The following is a 24189-nucleotide window of genomic DNA, read 5'->3' on the forward strand; positions in this document are numbered from 1 at the left end:
TGTCTTGCTGAGAGACCATATTCCAGGCCTTACATTCATTTTCTAGTTCAATTTGATTAACAAATAGAAGCAAGTTTCTCCACTCCTATACTATAAATGGGAAAGTTGGAGCTCTCACACCGCATGCCTTTAACATGGGAAATCCTGTAGTATGCTAATTCCTGCACAATACAATGCTTTACCAACCAACCTCCACCAATTTCAGTTTGGTTAAGCCACGGCAGTCAAATCTGAGTTTGAACTAGCAATACTAGCTTTAAATAATTTGGCACAATAACATGGTGTCTGTTCATCCTCACACAGTTGAGGTTCCTATGAATAATTCTTTTGATTTATGAACAGACAATCACATTGGTTATTGAGATTTCAATTAAAAATATGACAATAGAATACATAGGGTTGACTGTTTTATTTTATAATAGGCCTTACAACAGATCACAGCATTTTGTGTATCACCCAAATAAGTTACATTCATACTGAGCTTTCATGCAATTTCTTAAAAAATTAAATTTCTGAAAAAATATTTTTCTCTTGAGCTGTAATAAATTTTGTATAACCAAGCCTGAATTCTTCCACAGAAATAGTCCAGTTTTCCCTCTTGCTTTGACACTGTTTTGGACCAATTACAAAAAGTCCCTTCAAATTTACACTAATTAAACAGAGACTCACTGAAATCACTGAGACTTGCTGAATACGTCGATAACAGAAATAACATTTCAAACTACGAGGGAAAGCACTGAGTTGATTTGCAGGAAGTAACCTGGCTGAAGAACACCCAAGTCTCTGAACTGAAAGCCTTGTTGCGAAGGGACAGGCCACCACTGACAAGCATGCAGCACGCTGCGTGACAGATAAGAGGTAGGAAAACCCACACCCACGAGTTTAACCACAACTTTTAAGGGGTCACAGCATTTATGCAGTCTTCTACTATTTCAAAAAGGTAGTGATATACGTCAGTCCTCCTGGCGATGTCGAGGGCAGTTTCATCCAGATTATTTTTCAGGTCTGCTTTCACGTAGCGATTCATCAGCAAAAGTTCCAGGGTTTCTCTGCTGTTTTTGTTCCCCGCGGCGATATGCAGCGGTGTCAGCAAGCCGTTTGTCTGGGCATTGATGTCTGCGCCCTGCTGAAGCAAGAACGAGGCCACTTTTGTGTTGTTCCACTTGCACGCGCTGTGCAGGGGCGTCCAGCCATCCACCGTCTGCGCGTGAACATCCGCCCCTTGGGCGACCAATTCCCGTGCCATGTCCAAGTGCCCGCTGTAGGCAGCTCGATGCAGAGGGGTGTACTGGTCTTCGTCACGAGCGTTAATGGGGGCCAGCTTTTCGGAAAGGAGCCTCCTCACTGTACTCAGCTATTGAAGTGAAAGTAATTTATTAAGAAACTCAGCAAACAAGATGTATCGCTTCTGGTGTTCTACCCATCTTTAGATCTTTTAGGAAAAAGCAGTTTCTCTCACTCTCAGGACTACATAACACAAACTTTGAAAATTAAACCAGTTATGGTTACTTAAAATAAACAGATATCCAGCTCAGACGGGCACAAAAACACACAGCCACTGTTTATCCCACTTAGCTTTGGGCATTTAGCTGCAGTGCCTCAGACTTCCCCATTTGCTGTGAAGAAACACATGCCTCCACAAAACTAGAGGTGGATCTTTTGCGTATAACAAAGGCAATCAATGAAAATAAATGCACACATGGGTGTAATAAGGTACCCATCAGGAATCTCCACTTTATTCTTGGAAGTTAATTCTTACCTTAGTTAATTAGAAGTTAGTTATTACTGAAAAAATAAAAAACTTCTTCTCCAAGAAAGAGCCGGGAAAACAGTCACATATTCTCTGTACAAGTAGCTTTGAAGAAAATAATTTTTCAGATATGCCGTCTCCTCCCCAGTTAAAAGGCTTACCTGCCTTGAAGAAAGGGTCTGGCATGTTTTTGGTTTATACAAACTTTAAAACAGTGCTGTTATTTTAACTTTGAACTACAATCAAAGTGTTTCTTCTGAAAGCTAATTGACGCAGAAATATTTTAGCGTGTGTGGACTGAAAAGCAAGCTGCTTTTCAGAGTGCCTTCCAAAACCTGGATCAAGGTAGTTCAGAGAGATAAAGGAGCACACAGGGAAATTTGGGATCGTGGAAGAAACTATAGGCACCTATTCAGGCTAATATTCCTGTCGGTGATACACTGAATAAATGCCTTACCCGATTGTTTTCGGCTGCCCAGAGTAGCAGTTTCTCTGGATTTTTTTCCATCTTTTTCTCTTGCATTTCGTACCATTCCTCACTTCTCTCCTGCTCCTCATCTTCGTCATCCGACTGCCCCGACCAGCAGCTCTGCGTGCCCACGGGAATCAGGTGCCGGTGCGTTTCCAGCAGCTCCAGCTGGTTGAAGCTCTCCGTGTACTCAGCTAGCTCATCGCTGTCCTCGTCTCTTTCATCAACATCCTTTTTAGCTGTATCCTTGCTTTTACTCATTTTTAGTTAGCATCTGCAAGGAGCAGAGATATAATAATATTTGTAATAAGTTTTCATGCGCTAATTGAACTCCCCATTAATACTCATGCTTCAAAACACCACATAATCCAATACTACAAACTATACCAGCTGCAGACTGCGTTGGACTAAGCACATATTTCATTACCTAAAGCCATAGGCATTTTATAAACACATAATTTGGACAAAACACTTTATTTTAAAGCAGAATTTCTGCTTTTACCCACAGCCAGCACCACCCCAGCTGCCGCCATTTGCCCCTCACACCCCAGCCCTGCCTTCCAGGCACCACAACCCTCCGGGGACAGCCCAGGGAGGGCCCCAACACCCACCCCAACCCCTCGGAGGCCCGGCTGAACCCAGCAGGAACCCCCCCAGCTCCCCTCAACCGCCCCCCGGCTCCCCTCAACCGCCCCCCGGCTCCCCTCAACCGCCCCCCGGCTCCCCCGTCCCTACCCGAGCGCGGCGCCGCCGCCTCCCTCAGCACACCCAGCCCCGCGGGTCTCCCATCCACGCTCGCGCCCCGCCCGGCCCTGCTTAGCTTCCCCCCGCACCTGCCCCTCCCAGCACGGCCTCCCCGGGGGGCGGGGCTCCGCGCCTACCTGCGCGAGGAGCCCTTCCGGCCCGGCCGGCCAATCGCGCCGCCGAGCGAGCCGCGAAGTCTCGCGAGAGCGGCGCTCGGCGCCATGGAGACGGCGCCAGGCGACCGGGGCCCGCGTTAGGGTGAGGGCCCCCTCGGCTCCTTTCGGCTCCCTTCGGCTCCCTTCGGCTCCCCTCGGCTTTCTTCGGCCCCCGTTCGGCTCCTTTCGGCCCCCCTCTGCTCCCCTTCGGCTCCTTTCGGTTCCCTTCGGCCCTTCTCGGTTCCCCTCAGCCCCCCGGGCCGTGTGAGGTTCCCCTCAGCCCCCCGGGCGGCGAGCCCGACCGTCAGTGTTTAGCGTTTGGGTTTGTTATTTTTTTTAACTAAAACACTGAATGATTGCCAATTCAGCTTGCTGTGCCCTTCCTCCTAACCCGATTGTGTTCTCTCGTCCCTCAGGCTTCGCACGGGATCCGTGGAAACAGAAGGGGACCCCGCGCCCTGCCTCGCTGCGCTGTGCCCGGAGCCCTGTGGTGGGGAGTGCTGGCAGCAAGATGAGCGCCCTCGGCTCGCAGTAAGCTCCTGTCTCTGTCCGGTTCTTCTTTCACATCAGATAACACGGATTTTGTGCACTGTGAATGAGTTAACGGCTCAGACATGGATTTGTGTTTCCCTTCAGGGCCTTCTGAGCATCGTACTTCCCTTTGTATTTTCATAATTACCAGTGCAAGCAGAGAAATGGAATGTTTATTCTCCAAATTAAAGGCAGAAAACCTGCAAAGCTGCTGAGGGTCAGCCTCTTCTCACAGATAACTAGTGATAGGACTAGAGGGAATGGCCTCGAGTCACACCAGGGTAGGTTCAGGTTGGAAATAGTCAGTTGAATATGAGCCAGCAGTGTGCTCAGGTGGCCAACAAGGCCAACAGCATCCTGGCTTGTATAAGAAGCAGTGTGGCCAGCAGGGCTAGGGAAGTGATCATCCCCCTGTACTCGGCTCTGGTGAGGCCGCACCTCAAGTACTGTGTTCAGTTTTGGGCCCCTCGCTACAAGAAGGACATCGAGGTGCTCGAGAGAGTCCAGAGAAGGGCGACGAAGCTGGTGAGGGGCCTGGAGAACAAGTCTTACAAGGAGTGGCTGAGGGAGCTGGGCTTGTTCAGCCTGGAGAAGAGGAGGCTCAGGAGCGACCTTATCGCTCTCTATAAGTACCTTAAAGGAGGCTGTAGCGAGGTGGGGGTTGGTCTGTTCTCCCACGTACCTGGTGACAGGACAAGGGGGAACAGGCTAAAGTTGCGCCGGGGTGTTTTAGGTTGGATATTAGGAAGAACTTCTTTACTGAGGGGGTTCTGAGGCATTGGAATGGGCTGGCCAGGGAAGTGGTGGAGTCACCATCCCTGGAGGTCTTTAAAAGACGTTTAGATGTTGAACTTAGAGATATAGTTTAGTGGAGGACTTGTTAGTGTTAGGTCAGAGGTTGGACTCGATGATCTTGAGGTCTCTTCCAACCTAGACAACTCTGTGATTCTGTGAAATGAGGAGATCTTTCTTCTCAGAAAGAGCAGTCAGGCATTGGGACGGGTTGCCCAGGGAGGTGGTGGAGTCACCGTCCCTGGGGATGTTCAAGGAAAGGTTGGATGTAGTGCTTGGGGACATGGTTCAGTGGTGGTAGGCGGATGGTTGGAATTGCTGGTTAGATCTTGAAGGTCTTTTCCAACCTTAATGATTCTCTGATTCCATGATTTAGTTTTTCATTAGATACCTGCAGCCCTTCACTAAAGCAGACTGATCGGGATAATCTCGTTTTGAAACCAGTTTGTTTGGTAGAGTGCCATTTGCAAGTAATGTAGTGAAATGTTTTGAGAGTATTACTGGAAGGATATCTGGACAGAATTTTGTACTAGATCTACTGTGTAATTAATAACTTCGGACAGAACTGCTTATCTTAATAAAGTGTGTTGAAATTGTGAAATATTCTGCTAACAAATTCTCCTGTTTAATTCAGGGATGATGAAGATACCTTTAAAATACTGATTGCTACTGATATTCATCTTGGCTATTTGGAGAAGGACCCAGTGCGTGGAAATGACACATTTGTAACTTTTAATGAAATCTTGGAGCAGGCTCAGAAAAATGAAGTAAGTATTGCTTTTTAGGAAGTAAAGCAGAGAGACTGTGCAAAACCCCTTCCAACCTGCCAGAAACCACAAAACTTAGTTCTGCTACAATCCTTACTACTATCAAACACATTATTGCAACCAGTTACATTTCTAAAAGAAATGCATATTCCTTCATTCAGATACAAACAGATGTAGTGCTTGGAAGGATTCCTTAGTCAAATTATTTGAAATGTTGACTTTGGTATTTTCTATGCTGCTTCAAAAGCTGAGTTGAAACTAGTACCTTCTCAAAGTAATGCAAAGAGAGGCACTGCGTTCATCACCCTTGGTATTGTAGCAATGAGAAGATAAAGCAATTCCTCAGGCCATCAAAGGAAAGGTTCAGGAGCCAATCTAGGGACACTTATTAAAACACTTTGCTGCCTTCTTTAAACACCATCTTATTTTCTCCTATAGCTCTTCATAAATGGTCTATTAAAATATATATTTAACTAAATTATTCTGAAAAATGCGTGTGTATATATAACATTTGTTTCATGAGAAAATGAAATCCTAATATCTCTAGCCACAGACTCATTTTATCTCGAAGTCCAGGTATGAGATATGTGGAACTCCTTAGCAGAATTAATTTAATCGATTAGATTATAGGTCTTCCAAAGTACTTCAAAATGTTGTATTAAAATAATAGAGCTCTTTGTTATATACAGGTGGACTTTGTTTTATTAGGTGGGGACCTCTTTCATGACAACAAACCTTCCAGGAAAACAATACATTCTTGTTTAGAGTCGCTGAGAAAATACTGCATGGGTGATCGTCCTATTCACTTTGAAATTTTGAGTGATCAGGCAGTTAATTTTCAATACAGCAAGTAAGTCCCTTCCTATGAATCATGACACCACGTGTTTTGTTTTCATATGGGGTGAATGTGTTGTGATTTTATTTTGTTTTTAATGCTTTTCCTCTGTGACTGAAACTTTGAAGCTTTAGACTTGCTTACATGGGACAGTTGGTGGGATTGCTTCATATATCATCTTTCACTGTTTAAGTCTATAAATGACTGGACACCGTATATTTGAGAAACTTCTGAATTTCTTGTAATAATTTATATATTTAAGTAAAAAATAGGTTGTATCCTGCAAGTAAACTAACTTAAAGGAACTGTTGTGCTAAAATAAACAGTTTTTCGTGTGTAAATAAAGGCTGCACAACCCAGTCTAAAAATATAAATATATTTGCTACCATGTTCCTGGTAGGAAGTTCCATTCCAGACAATGAATAAGAATCTTCTATGCTGTGGAGCTTAAACTTATACATAGCCACTTGGCAATCATTTGTGCCACTGCCATGTATTTGTGATGACAGTAATTTGAAGAGAATATTGGGAATTATCTGTACATGGATTTGCAGAATAAATCTGCAAAGTTGAATAATTTAACTTTTCTTCTTTTCATTCAGGTTTCCATGGGTGAACTATCAAGATGGAAATCTCAACATTTCTATTCCAATTTTTAGTATTCATGGCAATCACGATGATCCAACAGGGGTAATGTAATTATTATCCTAGTTCTACTGCTGTGTTACATAACCAGTATTGTAGAAATACAGGCTTTTATAGAAATGCAGTTCTTGGCAAACAGGCTAGTTTTAGTCAGTTGCTCCACTCTTTGCATAAATATTTTGTGTTTCTTTAGAAGTCTTGATTAGTGACAACAGCTTAAATGTGGTATTAAAAAGAATTGAAAGAAATTAAGGTATCCATACAGACTATATTTGTGCTCAAAGTATATTAAATCTCAGATTCCTTAAACTTTGGTAATTGGGAACAGAATCGCTTCTCATACCAAGAAGTGACAGCCCTTCAGAAAGTTTTGAGAACAAATTGTTTCTATGAAGACTGAAAGCCTTTTTCTTAAGGAAAGGAAATTTTGATACTTGGACTTGTGCTTTGATTGCGTGTACAATTGATATGCGTCTTCAATTGTGTGACCGTTTATTTTTGAGGAAGATAAACGAATAATAACTGAAATGGTTGTTTGAAAGTAAACATCTACAACTAAGTACAAAAAAAGAACATAGCCTGTTCACAGATTTTTAGATTTGTTTCTTCCTATTTTCCACAGGCAGATGCACTGTGTGCATTGGATATTTTAAGCTGTGCAGGATTGGTGAATCACTTCGGGCGTTCAACTTCTGTGGAGAAAATAGATATTAGCCCCATTTTATTGCGTAAGGGTAGAACAAAAATTGCTCTTTATGGCTTAGGTAAGTGTTCTGCCAGACTGTGGCTCAACTGTTGTGCATTACCAAAGCTTAATAGCTGTGAAATAAGTTGGAACGAACATCCTGTGCTGCAGCAAACACAGATGTCTAAGTAACACTAAATTAAGGTGTATCAGTTTGGTGAGAGTGTTGCTGCTTAGAAATGCAGCTGTGCCAGCTGTGTCCATAGTCTGTGACTTCAACATGTTAACCTCTTGGTCGTGTGGTTCCACCTTTGTAGGTCCCCTGCCACTTAGCATACCTTTTCTTAATTCAGATGTTTTGTAGAATGTCAGGTTTATTCCACTGCTGGATTGTCTCTGGCTTAAAAACATGGAGGAGGTAGCCAGTGACAGATTGTTCAGAGGTGTTGTAGACTTTTTCCTGCTCTGTGGGAAAGCATAGACTTTGTAGAATTCACTGTTTATTTCTTGTTTTCTAGAGAATTTCTAAGGACGTTTAAGAACCCTATCTCAGTGTCTGGTTTTAGAGTCCACCTTATAACAAAATATAGTTCTTATTCAGTCAACAAGAAAAATAAACCTCACATTTTTAATTCTGCCCATAGTGTGTTCAGCACAGAAAACTGATGAGGTTTAAAACTTGATGTAGTTAACAAAACTGCTTTTAGCAGTTATTTAAAGGTGGATTTCATGTTGCAATGTCTTACTTGCAGAATGCTGTCTAGTAAAATAACAAATTTATACTTTATTATGAATTCAAACAGAACAATGCCTTAGACATCTTAGGTCATGAAAATGAAGATTTGTTCTTGCCACAGAGTTGTATTCCCTATGCTCTTTTTTAACAGAGTTGCTAACTAAAATTCTATAAAATAAAGAGTGGCTATATACCTCTTGATATCTGTCAAGAGTTGATAGTTGATATATTTTTGTGTGATACTTATACCACACAACAATGATGTATTGTTTTGTCCACTACAGGAGCCATCCCAGACGAGAGGTTGTACCGTATGTTTGTCAATAAACAGGTAACCATGCTGAGACCAAAGGAAGATGAAGACAGTTGGTTTAACTTGTTTGTGATTCATCAGAACAGGTACCAGTATTGAACGGATTATGGTGACTTAAACTTTCGGGTTTTGTCGTTTGTTTTAATTAAAGTGCCTTGAAAAGCATAGGAGAGAAAGACAGCTACGGTGGCTGGTGCTTCTTGTGAGTAGCAGACTTAAAGATTTTTCCTCAATAAAAGCAATATTTAGAGCTGTTCTTAGAGAAGAATCATCAAGGAAAAGAGTTGAAATAAATGAGTTGGAGATGTTGTGGAAGTTACTTCTCAAACTCTCATAGTTGAGGAGGAAGAAAGAGGGTAGGTAGTGTGATATGTGGATAATTAAGTCTTAAGTCTGCATGTTACAGCTGAAAAAGCAGTAAACTTAACATGCCATTTTCTGTGCTTGATTGAACTATAATTTCATTAGTGCTGTGTCTTCACTTGCATTCATATCCCTTCCAGCGTCTCAGACAGAGGAGAGGTAGTGTGTGTTCTTTCTGCCTGCACACTTCTCCCAGCAGTGTCAGTAGGAACAGGCAGGGTTCTCTTCCAGATTCTGTAATATAATTTTCAATGAAATTTCATGAAGTCCTCATGTGGGAAGTAACGGTGAGGCAGAAGTAAACAAATAGAGCTGGGAACCCTGTGTATTGATCTCTGTCCAGTAGGCTAAAGGAACTCTGTCTTACTTCATTTCCTCCATCTTCTGGAAAGGGATAGAGGGTGGTGTGTCCTATATCTTTTTTTCCCCTCACCATTTAAAAAACAAAACAAATGACATGCTATAAAAGCATTCACATGGAAGATAACTGAAAGCTTTGCAAGCCAGTTAAAAAGAAAAGGGAGGTCCAATGAGGGAGGTAGAAAAGAGTGAGCTTCATTCAGAACAGAAAAAATGCTACTGAAAACCTTCCCTGTGCAAATTAACTAACTTTTTGGCTTAAATCTGTAAGTTGCCTTTTTGTTTACCCAGACACTTCAAAAAATTGCATAGGGAAAAAACCTCGAAGAGTAGCTGATGTGAAATGTATGTCAGCTATTTTTGCTAGAGCTTCTCTATTGCTTTGAATCACGTGGATGGTTTTCACCTCCTTCACTCCCCACCTGTGCTCACCTGTGACTGTACACATTCTAATTATTGTTTTCTTTTCTTTTACAGGAGCAAACATGGAGCCACCAACTACATTCCAGAGCAGTTTTTAGATGACTTTATTAATCTCGTTGTGTGGGGTCATGAACATGAGTGTAAAATAGCTCCAGTCCCAAATGAGCAGCAAAATTTCTATGTTTCTCAGCCGGGAAGTTCGGTGGTGACATCTCTGTCCCCTGGAGAAGCTGTGAAGAAGTGTGTGTGTTTTTATTTATTCTTTTGTTGTTTATCTCTTGCTTTAAGTGTGTTGTGTTCAGAAATATCAAAAGAAAAATAACTTCTCTTAAGCATGAAGGGATTTGTGTTACAGTGTAACAGATTGAATAGGTGCCTGGGATAAGTTTGGTTTACTTAGAACTAAACCAAATGTTTGTAGCAAATGTAACTTATCCAAGAGGGGTCACACCCAGATAATTTGAAATACATGAAATGTGTACATCTACTTGTAAAAAGAACAAACACAATCTGAATATAATGGGATTGAAGTTTGGCAGTGCCAACTCTGAAGTAGATATCTGAGAACTTGCTATAGCTTTTAAGTTTTTGCCCCTGTAACATAAACATTAATTTAAAACACGGTTTTATACTGGAAGATACAAACTTAAAGAGAACTTTCTCCTTGTAGGCACATTGGTCTGCTGCATGTTAAAGGGAAAAAAATGAAAATGCACAAGATTCCTTTAGAAACAGTGCGAACTTTCTACATGGAAGATGTTGTCCTCGCTGATCATCCAGATCTTTTTAATCCTGACAATCCCAAAGTAACTCAGGCAATACAGGCATTCTGCATGGAAAAGGTAACTTGTAACGCTTATGGTTTATGGTAACAGCTTGTGGGCATGGAGGGTGAGCTCTGACTGGTTGTGAAAGGGGAAGATAAACCTTATTTCTTGTCCAATGTTATATGAGACTGACTTAAGCAGTGTTTCCACCAGAGGCTAATTCCATGATGTTCACTGCAGCTTTGGCCTCCAGACCAGGATGACCAACTAAAGCAGGCTGTAGCAGCTTTATGGGGGCCCACATCATCTTTCTGTAGAAACTCCTACCTGAAAATGGAACAGTGTTAGATGTGCACTTTGGAACCACCATAAATACATGCACCTAAACCCTGGGAGCTGGGCTGTGCACTGTGAAATGGCCCAAGTAACCAAGGCAATTTCATTGATTGCTCTCAGTTCTTAGGTCTGTATTTGACTCTGTGCTTTTCCCTGGAACTGAACTTGAGCAAAGGATAGTGGCTACAGAGTAAAATAGTATGAATGGTCACTGACGTAGATGCTGCTGGACTAAGCTGTATTTCAAAGATAAGTAAGTTATATTTGAAGGGTTCAGGCATCTTTAGGGTAAAGTGGAACTGAAATCCTCCTTCTGCTTTGTAGGTTGAAATGATGCTGGATAACGCAGAAAGAGAACGCCTAGGAAATCCACGCCAGCCGGACAAGCCTCTCATAAGATTACGAGTAAGACGTTGTTCCATTTGGGTTTTGTTTTGAAAAGTCCCTGTGAAAAGTTTCAAAGCAAAATCATACTTATTGTATAAATACATAAAATTTCTTACTGTATACAGGTAAATTCAAACTGCTTTAATTAACCTGTGATATAACCAACATTGTATGGTAAAGAATGAGATTGTTCATCAGTGTACTTCATTGCTGGTCTGAGTAAGGTGACCAAGATTAATATTTTTTAAGTTATATTGTCCTGTGTTGGTTCCTAACCTAATATATGGAAAGTTTCCTTAAGGATAGTAAATGGAACAAGTTATGGATCTGGGCTCTTATTAGCTATTCTGCATGCTATAGTAAAGTATTAATTTTAGGCTGACTTTTACTTTAATTTTTGCTTCGTAGGATAACAAACTTGCTTGCTTTGTGTGGCTTCTCTTTTTTCTGTTTGTTTCATGTTTTAATTCTTTCAATCCTCCCTTAGGTTGATTATACAGGTGGCTTTGAGCCATTCAGCATCTTTCGTTTTAGCCAGAAGTACGTGGATAAGGTGGCTAATCCCAAAGACATCATACACTTCTTCAGACGTCGTGAGCAAAAAGCGAAAAATGGTAATTTGAAAGGAAGGAATCATTTCCTTTCCTTGATTTTCATTTTTCTTCTGCTGTTCCATTACCTAGCCATTATTAAACCGTGGTGTCTACCACCTAATGTATTACAGGAGGAGTAAAGATATATAGTCCTATTTAAGGGTAAAATACATGTACTGCACAATTATCTCTGTTCTATTCCAAGTGATTCCTGGGTTTGTCTAAAAATTTTGATACTCATCACGGGATCTTTATGATAGTTAATGTTAAATAATTCATTTCTCTTTGGCCTTAAATCTTACTGAGTTGCCTGTAGTCCCATATCAGGCTAAATTATTATGACTATGCTGATTGCCATGAAAGGAATTAAACATCTCACTTCTGGAACTTCTTAGAAGGAGATGGTTGGCTTTGTTTGGTTGGTTGGTTGGTTGGTTGGTTGGTTGTTTTTTTTTTGTTTGTTTTTTTCCTATTCTGTGGAAAAAAAGGTAGGTGGTGTTCTTTTGTCTTAATTTTATTATGTAGTAAATAATCTGTTCATTTGCGCCTGAAATGCTAATTGGGGGGATTTGCTTCAGAGTTGATTTAATATTTAAAGAAGTCCAAATCATAGAATCTGATGTGTGGTGCAAATGTACGGCAGCATTTGGTTTGCCCTCATCAGTCGTGTGTTTGAGGTGCTTTTAGCTTTTCAGCATGTTCCAGGTATGTCTCTATTCAAGCATTTTTGCAAAACAAATAATAGCTGTTACTATTGTGCCTCTTCTCACTGTGCCTAGAATTTTTAATAAATGGTTCGTAAATGTTGCCTAATTAGTGGATTTGTAATAGTCACTAATAAAGGTACAGCTTGCACAAGAACATACTGTGCTAATCTAAAGAACTGTTAATATTGCACATTAGTGCATTGTAAGCACTCCGATTCCACTGACAGTTTTTATTTACATTTTGTAAATGTAAATGTCAGTTTTGTAAAGTTCAAAACATGATGGCTCATAAATGGAAACTGCTTTTAGTGAAGGTTTTTTAATTATGCTGCATTGCTCTTGTTTTATTTTGCTTTTTTTTTTTGACGAATTAAAGAACCTCATCAACATTTGCAGAATGCAAAATAGCTCTCTCACCTTCTTTTACCTATACATTTTCATTTCCCTGCTTAATGTGCCATCTCTGCTTCAGGAAGCAAACTTGAAAAGAATGCCATGGTTCTCTGCATTACTTTTTGATAACTTCTACAAGTTAGGTGGCAGTCTTCTGTTATTCCTACCTTGTTTCCTGGGAGTGCAGGGCACCCTCATTGAGCCATGAACCTTTTCTACTCAAAATCAGCCAGCACGCTTTGGAAGACAGTTTCTTCCCTAGTAACAGAGTTACTCATAAAAAGTCCCTTGTGCTTTGATGCATTTTAGTTCTCTTCCTGTTGTGATCTTCCAGAGTTTACTTATAATAACCTTCAGGATGTAGCATTCAGCTTCTTATTCTAGACATTCAGTAGTTAGAAGATCCTTTTGTATCTACTAGTGATGTAGTTGTCTTGTACAACTGTTGTATCTGCTAAGTTTACCTGTTTGCATACAATAGTGTATTGTTTGAATAATAAGCCTTTACATATAAAACGGACCATGGTTGTTAAGCGGCCTGTATTAATCTTTTTTCCTATTATTTTCAGTGGGATAATAAATTGACCTGGTTTCAGTTAGGACAGAGTTAATTTTCCTCCTAGTAGCTGGCAGGGTGCTATGTTTTGGCTTCGGATGAGAAGAGTGCTGATAAGGTGCTGATGTTTTAATTGTTGCAGAGCAGTGCTCACACCAAGCCAAGGACTTTTCAGCTTCTCGCTCTGTCCTGCCAGCGGGCAGGCTGGGGGTGCAGCAAGAGCTGGGAGGGGACAGACTCAGGACAGGTGACCCAAACTAGCCAAAGGGGTATTCCATACCATCTGACGTCATGCTAAACAATATATAGGGGTGGCTAGCTGGGGGGAGGGGGCCGGACTGCTCGGGGTTAGGCTGGGCATCGGTCAGCGAGTGGTGAGCAATTGCATTGTGCATCACTTGTTTGTACATATTATTAGTAGTAGTACTATTATCACCATTGTATTATTATTATTGTTGTTGTTGTTGTTGTTGTTGTTATTTTCCTGTCTTATTAAACTGTCTTTATCTCAACTCACGGGCTTCACTTTCCATTTCTCTCCCCCGTCCCAGAGAGGGAGGGGGAGGGGGAGCGAACGGCTGTGTGGTGTTTAGCTGCCGGCCGGCTTAAACCACAACACGAATACAAGCTGGAAACTCCTACATGAATGATGGCTAACAGTGTCACTATGCTTTTCTGTTTTAGACAGCAATATTAATTTTGGAGACCTGGTCAGCAGACCTGTTTCTGAGGGGATGACACTGAGGGTGGAAGACCTTGTAAAGCAGTATTTTCAGACAGCAGAGAAGGTTGTACCTTGTACCTTTTATGAATTTCCTACTTAATTATATGTGTATTCCTGGGTAAAATATATGCCTTAGGTTAACAAGTAATTGTTGTATACAAAGTATGTAGGATATGTGAACATAAGCTGTTTTGATAACATTTGGTAACTCTTCATGTTACTTGCAGTGCCTGCACTGCACCAATGGATGCCTCCTGTTGTCACAGGAGGAAAGCGTGAGGCAGCATGCTCTGAGAAGCTACCTTCATTTACTGTGGGGTGAATGTGAGGCCACACCAGTTACTTTTACCAATTTGGAATGGTTTGTTACCTTGCAAATCATATTTGCATTGTCAGGCATAGTGCAGTTCGGCGTTAAAGCAGAGCAGGGAGGACAAAGAGAGTACCTGATAGTTTGCTTTCTTCCCACTCTTTTGTTAAACCTGATTTATTCCTTATTCCTATCTGCAGGGCTGAAAAGTCTCAGAGGTAAAAAAAATAATTATCAGTGAGTCAGTCACCCAAATGCTTGATCTGGATGATCAAGCATAACTTTCAGAAGCTACTTCAGAACATGCTTTATAGAAGGTTATTAGAACATGGAAGGATTCCTGAGGTAAAGATCCCTAACACACATTAGGGGCCTTTATTAGGATGGCAAAAATTATGCCCTGGAAGGGCTACTTGCCTTTTGAATATGACAGGGAACGTAACCCAGGGTGAGTAGTGTAGAAGTAGGTGCTACTTCAAATGTAAGCCATTCCTTAATCCCATGGGGAGGAGAAGCAGGGTCAAACATGGGGTACTGTTCTTGTATCTGTGAAAAATAAGTTTGATTTTAATTTATTTGCCTCCTTTACTCCACAAAAATTGTCCCTCTTACACCATTCAGCACTTATGAAGACTTGAAAGAATCCGTCAGTGTTCCAGGAAGGCTTGCAGTAGGGAGATAATAAAATCTAAGTTCACATTGGTAATAAAGGAAGGTGGGGGTGAAGTAGTTGTTGCCCCAGAGTGATTTTAGGGGTCTTAAACTTTGTGTTAGGATAGCCTGTGCTTCAGGCTTTGTAGGCACCTGATCTTGTCTTGCTGAAAGTCACTGTTAACAGTCTGCGTCATTACAGTCAGTCTCTCTTCTGAGATGCCTGCATTACTCTTTTGTAAACTTATTTTATAATAGCTTTAAAATTTATTCCCCTGTTATACATCATTTCAGGGAAGGTTTTACACTTCTGATTAAACTGACAATGCAGTTCCTTAAGGACACATGGAAGGATCAAACATCATTAAGAAGCATATACAGTGCTTATTACCAAGAAGTTATCTAACAGACAAAAGAAACTGCTATTTCAACTATCCGTATGGGGTTTCTTTCCAGAATGTCTCTTACTGTAACGGGGAGCAGCGGGGAGTAAATGTAGAGAAGAGAGCAGCTTTGAAACACCACTAGTAGCTTCTGGTACTTTTACTAATTAGTGTCTCTGGTAATGTCTTGATGTAGAGAATTTTGATGAATATCATCTGACTTAATGAATGAGTGAGGACTATTGGTATTTAGAGAACTTGATTTCAACAGAGAGTTTTCTCCTTAGTAGCTCTTAATGCTTCATAATAATTTGTCCAGCTCTGTAACTGCCAATTTTTATTCTTAGCATGTTATAGTAAAAATAAATAATTTTGCATTTGTAATAATTCAGTGCCTGTTTTTAATAGCTTGTTACGTCTTTGCAAGTCTGTCCTAGTTTAGTTTATAAAAGGAGGTTGGACTAAGAAAAAATAGATTGCCTTCTCTCTCGGTAATATGTTTCAGACAAATTAATTTAGGTATGACTAGCATCATCATCCATCGTTTCTTTACTGTTTATGAAATGTTTTTTCTTTGACTAATCTGAAAATGCTCTGCTAAGTTAGGTGTAGCACACGAGTAACAAGAGAGTTGTAACTCTATTATGAGGAGTAACATTTGCTTATTGCTGTGCTATTTTCTGATTGAAATCTTAAATGCAGGTTACTTGTTTTGAAACCAACCAAATGTACTATTTAGCTAGAAAAGCAGGAATGTTTCTCACATGCTTTGATGGCAGATGCTTGTTAACAAACTGTTTTCCCCTTTTATAAAGAAAGTACAGCTTTCACTTCTGACGGAAAGAGGAATGGGAGAAGCAGTGCAGGAGTTTGTGGACAAAGAGGAGAAAGATGCTATAGAAGAGCTTGTGAAATTTCAACTAGAAAAAACACAAAGGTATCTTAAGGAGCGTCACATCGATGCAGTGGAAGAAAAAATAGATGAGGAGGTAATGTTCTGTTACTTTTAACTCTTCAGAAAAGACAGATGGTAGAGAAGTTGGTGCACAAAGCTGGTTTAATAGCTTTGCCTGCGTGAAGGGCACGTGACACTTGCCTCTCGTCATTTTCTGGAATGAGTATGGTAAAATTACAGATGCATATTTTAAAAGCTTGTGTTAGAAGTGTGTTTTATGGTATCCTTATAGTGAGTCTCGCTTTATTTGTGCATGCATAAATCAAAAAACATGTTGCTAATGTACATAGAACTTGCTCTCTGGCTGTGTGCAAGCACGTACTCATATGTGCTATTTCACTGCTGCAGTAAGTAATGGTAGATGAAAAAGGAAAACATAAATCAATCCCTTCATTTCTTGAAGGGCTGGGACTACACTGACCACTTATCTCTAGTGTGAGGAAAGAGAGAAGATTTAATCTGTTTTTCATATTGTCTGGGAGAAAGTACACAAACAGCACAACCATAAAGGAAACATACTTCAGGTGCTTTGCTGCTTTATAACTGCTTGCAGCTTGTGGTCTCTCAGAGCCAGGCCTGGTGTTTGTGTAGCTAGTAGCCCCTAATAAACTTCTCTGACAACTTGTGGAATTTCCTTGTAGGCTAATATTCAAGTGGGGTAGGACAGGGCAGTCTGCAGTGTAACTGCAATGGTTTTGCACCAATAATTTGGTGGGGAACTGAGAGGAGGAATGTTCTGCCCATCTGTTTTCTAACTGGTTGCTCTAATTCATGAGGGGTCTAGAGACAATAGTCAGCACCTGTAGGTTTTTGGTGCCACTTTTGTGTTGGTTTTTTATTTATTTATTTATTTATTTATTTACTTACTTACTTACTTATTTATTTATTTTTCTTCTGATCTAATATCTTCTTTCCCTCTGCTGTGAGTTATCTCCGGCAGGCAGTTAGGCAACCACACAGCTGCTCACTTTTCCCTTCTCTGGGATGGGAAGAGAACTGGAAAGCAGCAGAAGCAGAAAATACCTTGATTGTGTGTAAGCACTGTTCTGCAATAACTAAAACATAGGTGTGTTATCAACACTGTTTTCATCAGAAATCAAAAACATAGCACCATAATCTAAATAAAATTAACTCTACCCCAGCAAAAAACAGTATACAATCTCACCCATTGTATCTTTTCTGTACTTGGCAAGTCAAGCTGTCTTAGTTGTACATACATGGCAGTGTTTCTCTTGATATCATTGCTTTCTAACTTGCTTCTTCATCCCTACCCTGTCTTTACAGTTACTCGTGTTTCACTGTCCCTTACTGTCTAGTTACTCTGTTTCCCCTGAACGTGGTATTTCATGTGCCAACTTCCTTCTTTCCAGTGGTGTAGTTACAGGAGACTTACTAACAGAATGTGAGATTCTGAAACTGTAGCATCACCCATAAGGTGGTTAGCGTGAAAAGGCTGTAAACAAACTTCAGTTGTTCTTGAACTCTTGCTCTCTCACACGAGATTGACTTTAATTCAGAGATCAAGGCTTAGTGTTTTGGTTATTATGTGAAATGAACTGTTATTTTGATGGGAACTTTTCTTTACTCAGGTGAGAAAATTTAGGGAGTGTAGAAGAAAAAATGCCGAAGAGGAGGACGAGGAAGTTCGTGAGGTAACTCCTTTGGGTTTTGGACATAGATTGAAGAACAGAGTAGTGACTTTTACATATGAATGAAATGACTGACAACATCATCCATGCCCAAAATTGTCTGTCTGATTGGGGCAGATTAGAATTTTTCTCAAAATCATTTTTATGATTTTGTGTAATGTGTGCTTAAGCTACTGCTCGATTTGGCCTTTGAAATCTCTTTTCCCGTAGAAATTTGTGAACCTGAAGGCTCAGTTGCCCTTGCTTTGAACCAGGTGGCTGGCCTTCTGAGCTCTGTCGGCCTAAACTGTGAGCCCATGACCAGGATGGGAGTGATGTTAATGGAAGAAATTGGTACTATTGGTGAACCTGGTGGTGCTGTCGTCCTTATCAGCAAGCCAGATTGTAGATATCCCTGAGATTTGTATCTAGATGTCATATGCCTTTGCAAAGAGTTCTCCAGCACTTATTGTTGCATTTCAGGCAATGACCAGGGCTAGAGCTCACAGATCTGAAGACGCAGTTCTTGTGTCAGCCTCCAGCGATGAAGAGCTCATGGATACAGGAGCGAAGGCCTATGGTGATTCAGATGATGACCTTCCTGCAACAGCGACTCGAGGGAGGGGTCGGGGGAGAGGTAGGGCAAGAGGTGCAAGAGGACAAAATTCAACAGTAAGAGGGTCGTCTCGAAGGGGAAGAGGTAAGAAAAAAATGAAATTATTTGCATTGTAGTTGCTAACTTTTTTTTCCCCTTAAAAGGGAACTCGTCTGTTGCTTAAGAACTCCTCTTGGAAAAACAAAATTCTCAAATATTTTTGGTACTGTATGATATACAGTTGACTGCCTTCCAAGGCCTAAGTTGTGACATTTTCACAGTGTGACTGAACTAAAATTATCTTTCTTTACAGCTGTGGAAACATAGTAGGCTCATAAGAGATCTATTATTGGGAGGTCTGTGCTATGAAGTGCGTGGATAGATCTTTGTTGCTGCTAATAATATGCAACATAATGTATCTTGTCAATTAGAGGGGATGTGATGTACAGATTGTCTCTGTCTTAATACAGCTTACAAGAGACTTTATTATTGCTGGTGATTGAAAAAATGGGGTGTGTTTCTTAAGCTAAACGAATTAAAATGCTCCTTGGCTATGTGTGATTGTGTATGTTATGGTGATAGCAGTACTTCGGTTATGGCAGCCTATTAAATATAAAAATTTAATATAAATATTACATCACACAGGAAGGGGGAAGAAACTTTACAGGGGAAAAAAAAAAAGAGCACTGAGTAGATTTGCATGGTGTTTATTGTTCCTACAGGAAACACTAGCCAAGAGTCAGCTACTAGCAGCAGAACCTACAAGTCTGTCCCTGCCAAGAACAAGTCGATCCTGGATGGTAGGCCTGTGTTCTGCCCATTACTCTAATCTGCTCTCATATTGTAATGAAGGTGTTTAAAGGTGAAGTGCTGTAATTGTCTTTATTTCTCTTAGTCCAATTCAACTGGGAGAGATTACCTTATTTCATTAGAAACAAAATTAACTAACAGTGGTGAGAGAAAGAAAAGAGTAGTTAGGTCCTGCTGTCACTGGCGGTAAAATGAAATGTGCTGGGAATATCTGACTGCATTTGGGAATAGACAACATATTTCTGTGTACTATATGCATATATTTTTTTTAAATGAACATGGAAGGAATGTGACTTAAATCATCCTTTCTATGCAGAATATTTTCAGTGGTTAAAAAGCTTAAACTTGCCTGATGTTTACACATTTAGTAAGCTTTAAGAAAAATGCATTTAGTCTTCTATTGTAGCAGGTTTTAGAAACACCAGCTTGTAGTAGGGAAGAATAACATATCTGCAATTTAAGCCAGGTATGTGAGAGCAGCCCTTCCTTGCTACAGAGGACAGGCTCTGAGGAAACACCTAATCTGAGTGTTACAGGGAAAAAATACATACTGCTCATATATTCATACATGAATCCCACACAGAATACCTAAAGGTATACCCAAAAGTTATGTTTAAATTAATCAGACTCTCAGCAAATGACCTGCACATAAATCAGCTTTAGCAGGTGTGTTAATGTGTGAACTAAATGTTAGACAAAGAGGAATCCCAGTAACAGTAATCTATTTTCTTTGTTGTAATGAATGCTGCTGATACTTTTTCAGCCAGACTGGGAAGCACCTGGAGCTGCACAGAGGGTTAGATCTGGGTTGTCAGACTCTAGCCAGGACCTAACTTACACTTTATCTGCCAAGGACCTTTGCTTGTCTTGGTTTGGGGATTGTTTGCTTGTTTTACTTTTTTTTTTTTTTTTTTTCCTCCAGAGGAAACAAATGCTAAGCAGATTTTCTTTAATGAAGATGATGATGTAACATGTTGCATTTTATTATGTAAGCACTTTGTAAATACTACATTTATTTTATTGTAGCCTTTAAGCCTTTGAAAACAGAGCCCTTCCAGAATTCATCTAAATCTTTCTCTGAGGTAAGAAGTGTCTCGGCAGGAGTGAAGCTACACAACTACTGCCTTCTGCTCTCTTCTCATTTGAAAAATAAATGCATGGACAAAATGTTAGCCCAGCCCAGTAGAAGTTCCCAAGCTATCGGTTCCAGCAGTGAAGTTCTGCATGCTAATTTGTAGACCCTTCTTTTGGTGCAGGGCCTATTTGAGAAATACAAAGACCATACTCTACTTCTGACCATAGCCTAAGGTACAAAGAGAATATACATGAGTGGTTTTGGGGTTTTTACAATATCAAATGTTTGTTTGCACATTATAGTTATATTCTGAAGCCCTCTCAAGTGTATATTATAATTAAGTAGTAACTTTAAAAAAAAAATAAAAATGAACTGTATAGCTACATGATAGTACTACAGAATTATGTAACTGTGTTTTTGAAAAAGTTCTGTGAAAAAGCTTTAAAAATGGTATCTGTTTTTCAGGATATTATAGATGATGACTCAGATCTGGAAGACATTTGTATCACTCCTTCTTCCAAAGTAAATCAAAGGTTTGTATGTTTATTTGGTCCGTGCTATCACAACTGCCTTATTTCTAATTGGTAATTGACAGAATTTAGAGATCTGATATACTGCCTAAAGAAATAGATACATATTATTTTAATTCTTAACATTACTTACAGAATTTATGTAATTTTTTTTGCCTGTGAGTAATCTTCATATAACAGTAAGTTGGTCTAGTGACAGAGGTAAGCTAGGTAAAAGTATCAGGATTTGTATGGTAGTTTGAGAATTTGAATCGTTAACCCCTTTATTTTTTTTTTTAGTATCAAACTCCATATTGATGGTCCAAATCTAAGTCGAAGGGAAATTTATTTAAAATGTCTGGTATTTGAGAACATGCTGATATTTTTTTTTGTCTTTATGTTTCAAGGTTCTCAACTACATCTTCATTTAGTAAAAGGGGTTCACAAAGCCAAACAACATCAAGAGGAGTTGATTTTGAGTCTGATGAGGTATGGTATACAGTAGCCTTTTTTCATGCGTGTATATCTGAATTTCTATAGCTTATTTTTTTGAAGCCATTTAAACAAAACATTTCCAAGTAAAATTATTATATTTATTTTTTCCTATCAGGACTAGATTGCTTTAATTAAATCTATACATAATCATCAAAAATAAGGCTAAAAGGGACCCCAGGAAAATATCTAGTCTTTTTTGCCTTCAGTTCTTAATCAGTTAATTGTCATTCCCGAAATGTTTTCAGTAAGTTAGATTGACTGGGGAAGAAGTAGTTGTAATCTCTTCTAGTACATGACCTTGTCCTTTCATTTATTTTGTTTTACCCTTTTGAAAAGGAAGACTTTTATGATTTTTGCATTTAAAAATGGCTGTTTTTCAGGGCTCTTAACTGCCTTATTGTTGCATGTTATGAAAATACACTTTATAAAAAAATGTCACTACTGTCTTAAGGTTTAAAAAGTCTGTTCTTGCAGTACATATTTCAACTGCTAGGAAGAGCTTTTTTTTCCATAAATAAATGAGTACGTCTATTCACAGCTTTGCACCGAATACACATTATGTTGTCAAGCAGTGTGCTATCATAGCAGACTGTCAGGTACAGTGAGGTTCACACCCTTAACGATGTCAGTGACCACTTCAGAGATGATGTGTTCTTATTCTTCTGCCCGCTGTGCTGTCTCTTGTCCTTGTACCTGGAGTACGAATTTGTGTTTGCTTGAACATGCAAGAAGAAACATTATTTTTGATTCACGCAAATGTCAGTGAACCATGATGTCTGTTATATGTACATAGATAAAACTTGACTGAAGTATATGCTCCTCATAATGATAACACTTTTCGAGGTCACACCTGCAGTATAGGTTGCTTCACACTTCACAGCAACTATTCTGACCATTCTGACCTAAGCTCAATTTCTGTTTTCTGCACGTTTGTTTCTTAGACTTTTAAATTGATATCTCCTTGATATCATCTCCTTGATACCAAAAACAATAAAAACACGTTTGTCAGAAAACATAAAATCAAGTGACCTGGCTTTCTAGTTTAATCTAAAGGTAACTTTGCTTTTTATGACTTGGAATCCATCTTACTTGTAGTAATGCCAATCTGTTTACAAATTGCAGGATGATCCATTCCAGAGCGCTGTGACATCACGAAGAAACAGATGATTGCTGCTTCAGTGTAGAGGAGAGACCATGAAAGTTAGTGAAGAAAATGGAAAGTAGTATGCAGGGTGTACTCCATATGACATTTCTCTGTAAATGATGGTCTGCCTTCGATCTTCACTTGTATGAAATGTTTTGGTTTTGTTTCAGTGGCACCAAATTTAGTATAATTTGGGTGTTATGTTACTTTTAGGGCATTAGACTAGAACATCTAATATTCTGAAGTATTGCCTGAAACTAAATTTTTTCTAAAACTTCTAACAACTTGTTTTCTTTTTGTGAGGAAAATGTAAATAACATAATGGTATAATTTGTACAAAACTCCCTTGGACTTGATTTTTTTCATAGCTGTGAACCTTTAGCAGTATACAAGTACGGATATGGGCATGGACTCAGCCAGCAAAACAAAAGTTGTATTTAATTCCAGTTTTCTACAGTTACAGATGAAAACTCTGAAGAGTAATATTTTAATCCAAAGTTACAGTTTCCAGTAATAAAGCTGGAAAATGTTCTAATGCTTCCAACTTAATGGTGGGTTTGGTTTTCCTGTTACACTGTTATTAAACGTCATAGCATGCAGGAATGATTTCTGCTCTATAATTCAAGAACTGCCAAAGAATTCAGATAGAATTGCTTTGTTAGTGTTTACCCTCTTAATAAGATGTAAGAGCTAGAACCTTACAGCTTCACAAGGAATATTGCTTGAATAAAGCAACGAACCAGTAACAGGCAAGCTGCTGCCTCTTAACAGTTTTCTTTGCTGATGTTTTTCAGGTATTTTGCCTTAGCCATCCTAAAATGTCATCACTGTTTTTCCAAATGTTTCTCCAAATGAGGCTTTTAAGAGAAGATCCTGTACTCACACTGGGGGAACCACACCTTCTTTTGAAGGAGCCAAGACCTAGACACACCTCTCCTTCCCCCTTTTCCCACTCCCCTAAAAAGGGTGTTCTGCAGCTACAGCCTTTAGAGCTAATTGAGGGAAAGGCTAAAGTGTTCATCAGCTTAACACCCCAGCATGTCAGAGAAATACCAAATACAGTGGGTAACTGAAGCCATACTTCTGCATTTTTATGTTCTCCATCAAAGAGATGGCAGTGGGCATTTATGTTGCTCTGGCTTTTGCTGAGCATGACTGTCGTTACTTGTCTGCATAAATGCCATAGCAGTGCACCTAAAAGGTCCTTGAGCTTCCTGAAGATTTCCATAAAAATAATCAAGACCATCAAATTTCTAGTGTAGAGCTCAGTAACAACTTCCAAAGCTGTACAGCTGCATAATGCATCTGGAAATAACTTGGTGTCTTGACCCTTCGTTGAGGGGTATCAAAACTCTTATAAAATTACCTATGCAATTAAAAAAGCTGCTGTAAGTGCCCTCGAGAATGGGGGTTGTGAGTTTTGTTTCTTTTTTAATAAAACTATTTCTGTTAAGTAAATTCTGAATGTCAATTGTATGGAGTACTTTAATCTAAGGGACTGAGTTTTTAAAAATGTTTTGGTTCATGTTGCTGTCCAAATTAAAGTTGTTTTGTTACTGAAAGAAAAAAAAATAAATCATCCTGTTTAAAATTCTTAAGGAGA

The 24189-nt window shown here is 39.6% G+C and overlaps 2 protein-coding genes across 7 annotated transcripts; one reads left to right on the plus strand and one right to left on the minus strand.

Annotated features, from left to right (window-relative positions):
• Positions 1 to 394: 394 nt before the first annotated feature.
• Positions 395 to 3224, minus strand: ANKRD49 (ankyrin repeat domain 49). 3 transcript variants are annotated; one of them, XM_072032775.1, is made up of 3 exons: positions 3101 to 3224; positions 2208 to 2493; positions 395 to 1354 (listed from the first exon to the last, which is right to left on the minus strand). In XM_072032775.1, exons 2-3 carry the CDS (start codon positions 2478 to 2480, stop codon positions 896 to 898), a joined length of 732 nt encoding a protein of 243 aa, XP_071888876.1. In that variant the 5' UTR covers positions 2481 to 2493; positions 3101 to 3224; the 3' UTR covers positions 395 to 895. The 3 variants fall into 3 exon arrangements, with proteins under 3 accessions (XP_071888876.1, XP_071888875.1, XP_038032486.1); XM_072032774.1 differs by having other exon boundaries at positions 3053 to 3138; XM_038176558.2 differs by lacking the exon at positions 3101 to 3224 and adding an exon at positions 2955 to 3088.
• On the plus strand, positions 3084 to 24189 carry MRE11 (MRE11 homolog, double strand break repair nuclease). 4 transcript variants are annotated; one of them, XM_038176534.2, is made up of 21 exons: positions 3084 to 3221; positions 3535 to 3649; positions 5076 to 5208; positions 5898 to 6058; positions 6646 to 6733; positions 7311 to 7452; positions 8394 to 8508; positions 9623 to 9808; positions 10239 to 10410; positions 10996 to 11076; positions 11546 to 11672; positions 13992 to 14095; positions 16191 to 16364; positions 17920 to 17982; positions 18442 to 18658; positions 19276 to 19353; positions 20390 to 20445; positions 20904 to 20971; positions 21355 to 21436; positions 22565 to 22642; positions 23381 to 24189. In XM_038176534.2, the coding sequence occupies exons 2-20, from the start codon at positions 3630 to 3632 to the stop codon at positions 22607 to 22609; spliced, it is 2112 nt and encodes a 703-aa protein (XP_038032462.1). In that variant the 5' UTR covers positions 3084 to 3221; positions 3535 to 3629; the 3' UTR covers positions 22610 to 22642; positions 23381 to 24189. The 4 variants fall into 4 exon arrangements, with proteins under 4 accessions (XP_038032462.1, XP_027323320.1, XP_005012899.2 ...); XM_027467519.3 differs by having other exon boundaries at positions 22565 to 24189; XM_005012842.6 differs by having other exon boundaries at positions 3172 to 3221; positions 5917 to 6058; positions 22565 to 24189.

Source organism: Anas platyrhynchos, chromosome 1 (assembly GCF_047663525.1).
Source record: "Anas platyrhynchos isolate ZD024472 breed Pekin duck chromosome 1, IASCAAS_PekinDuck_T2T, whole genome shotgun sequence".
In the NCBI taxonomy this organism is placed as follows: domain Eukaryota; kingdom Metazoa; phylum Chordata; class Aves; order Anseriformes; family Anatidae; genus Anas; species Anas platyrhynchos.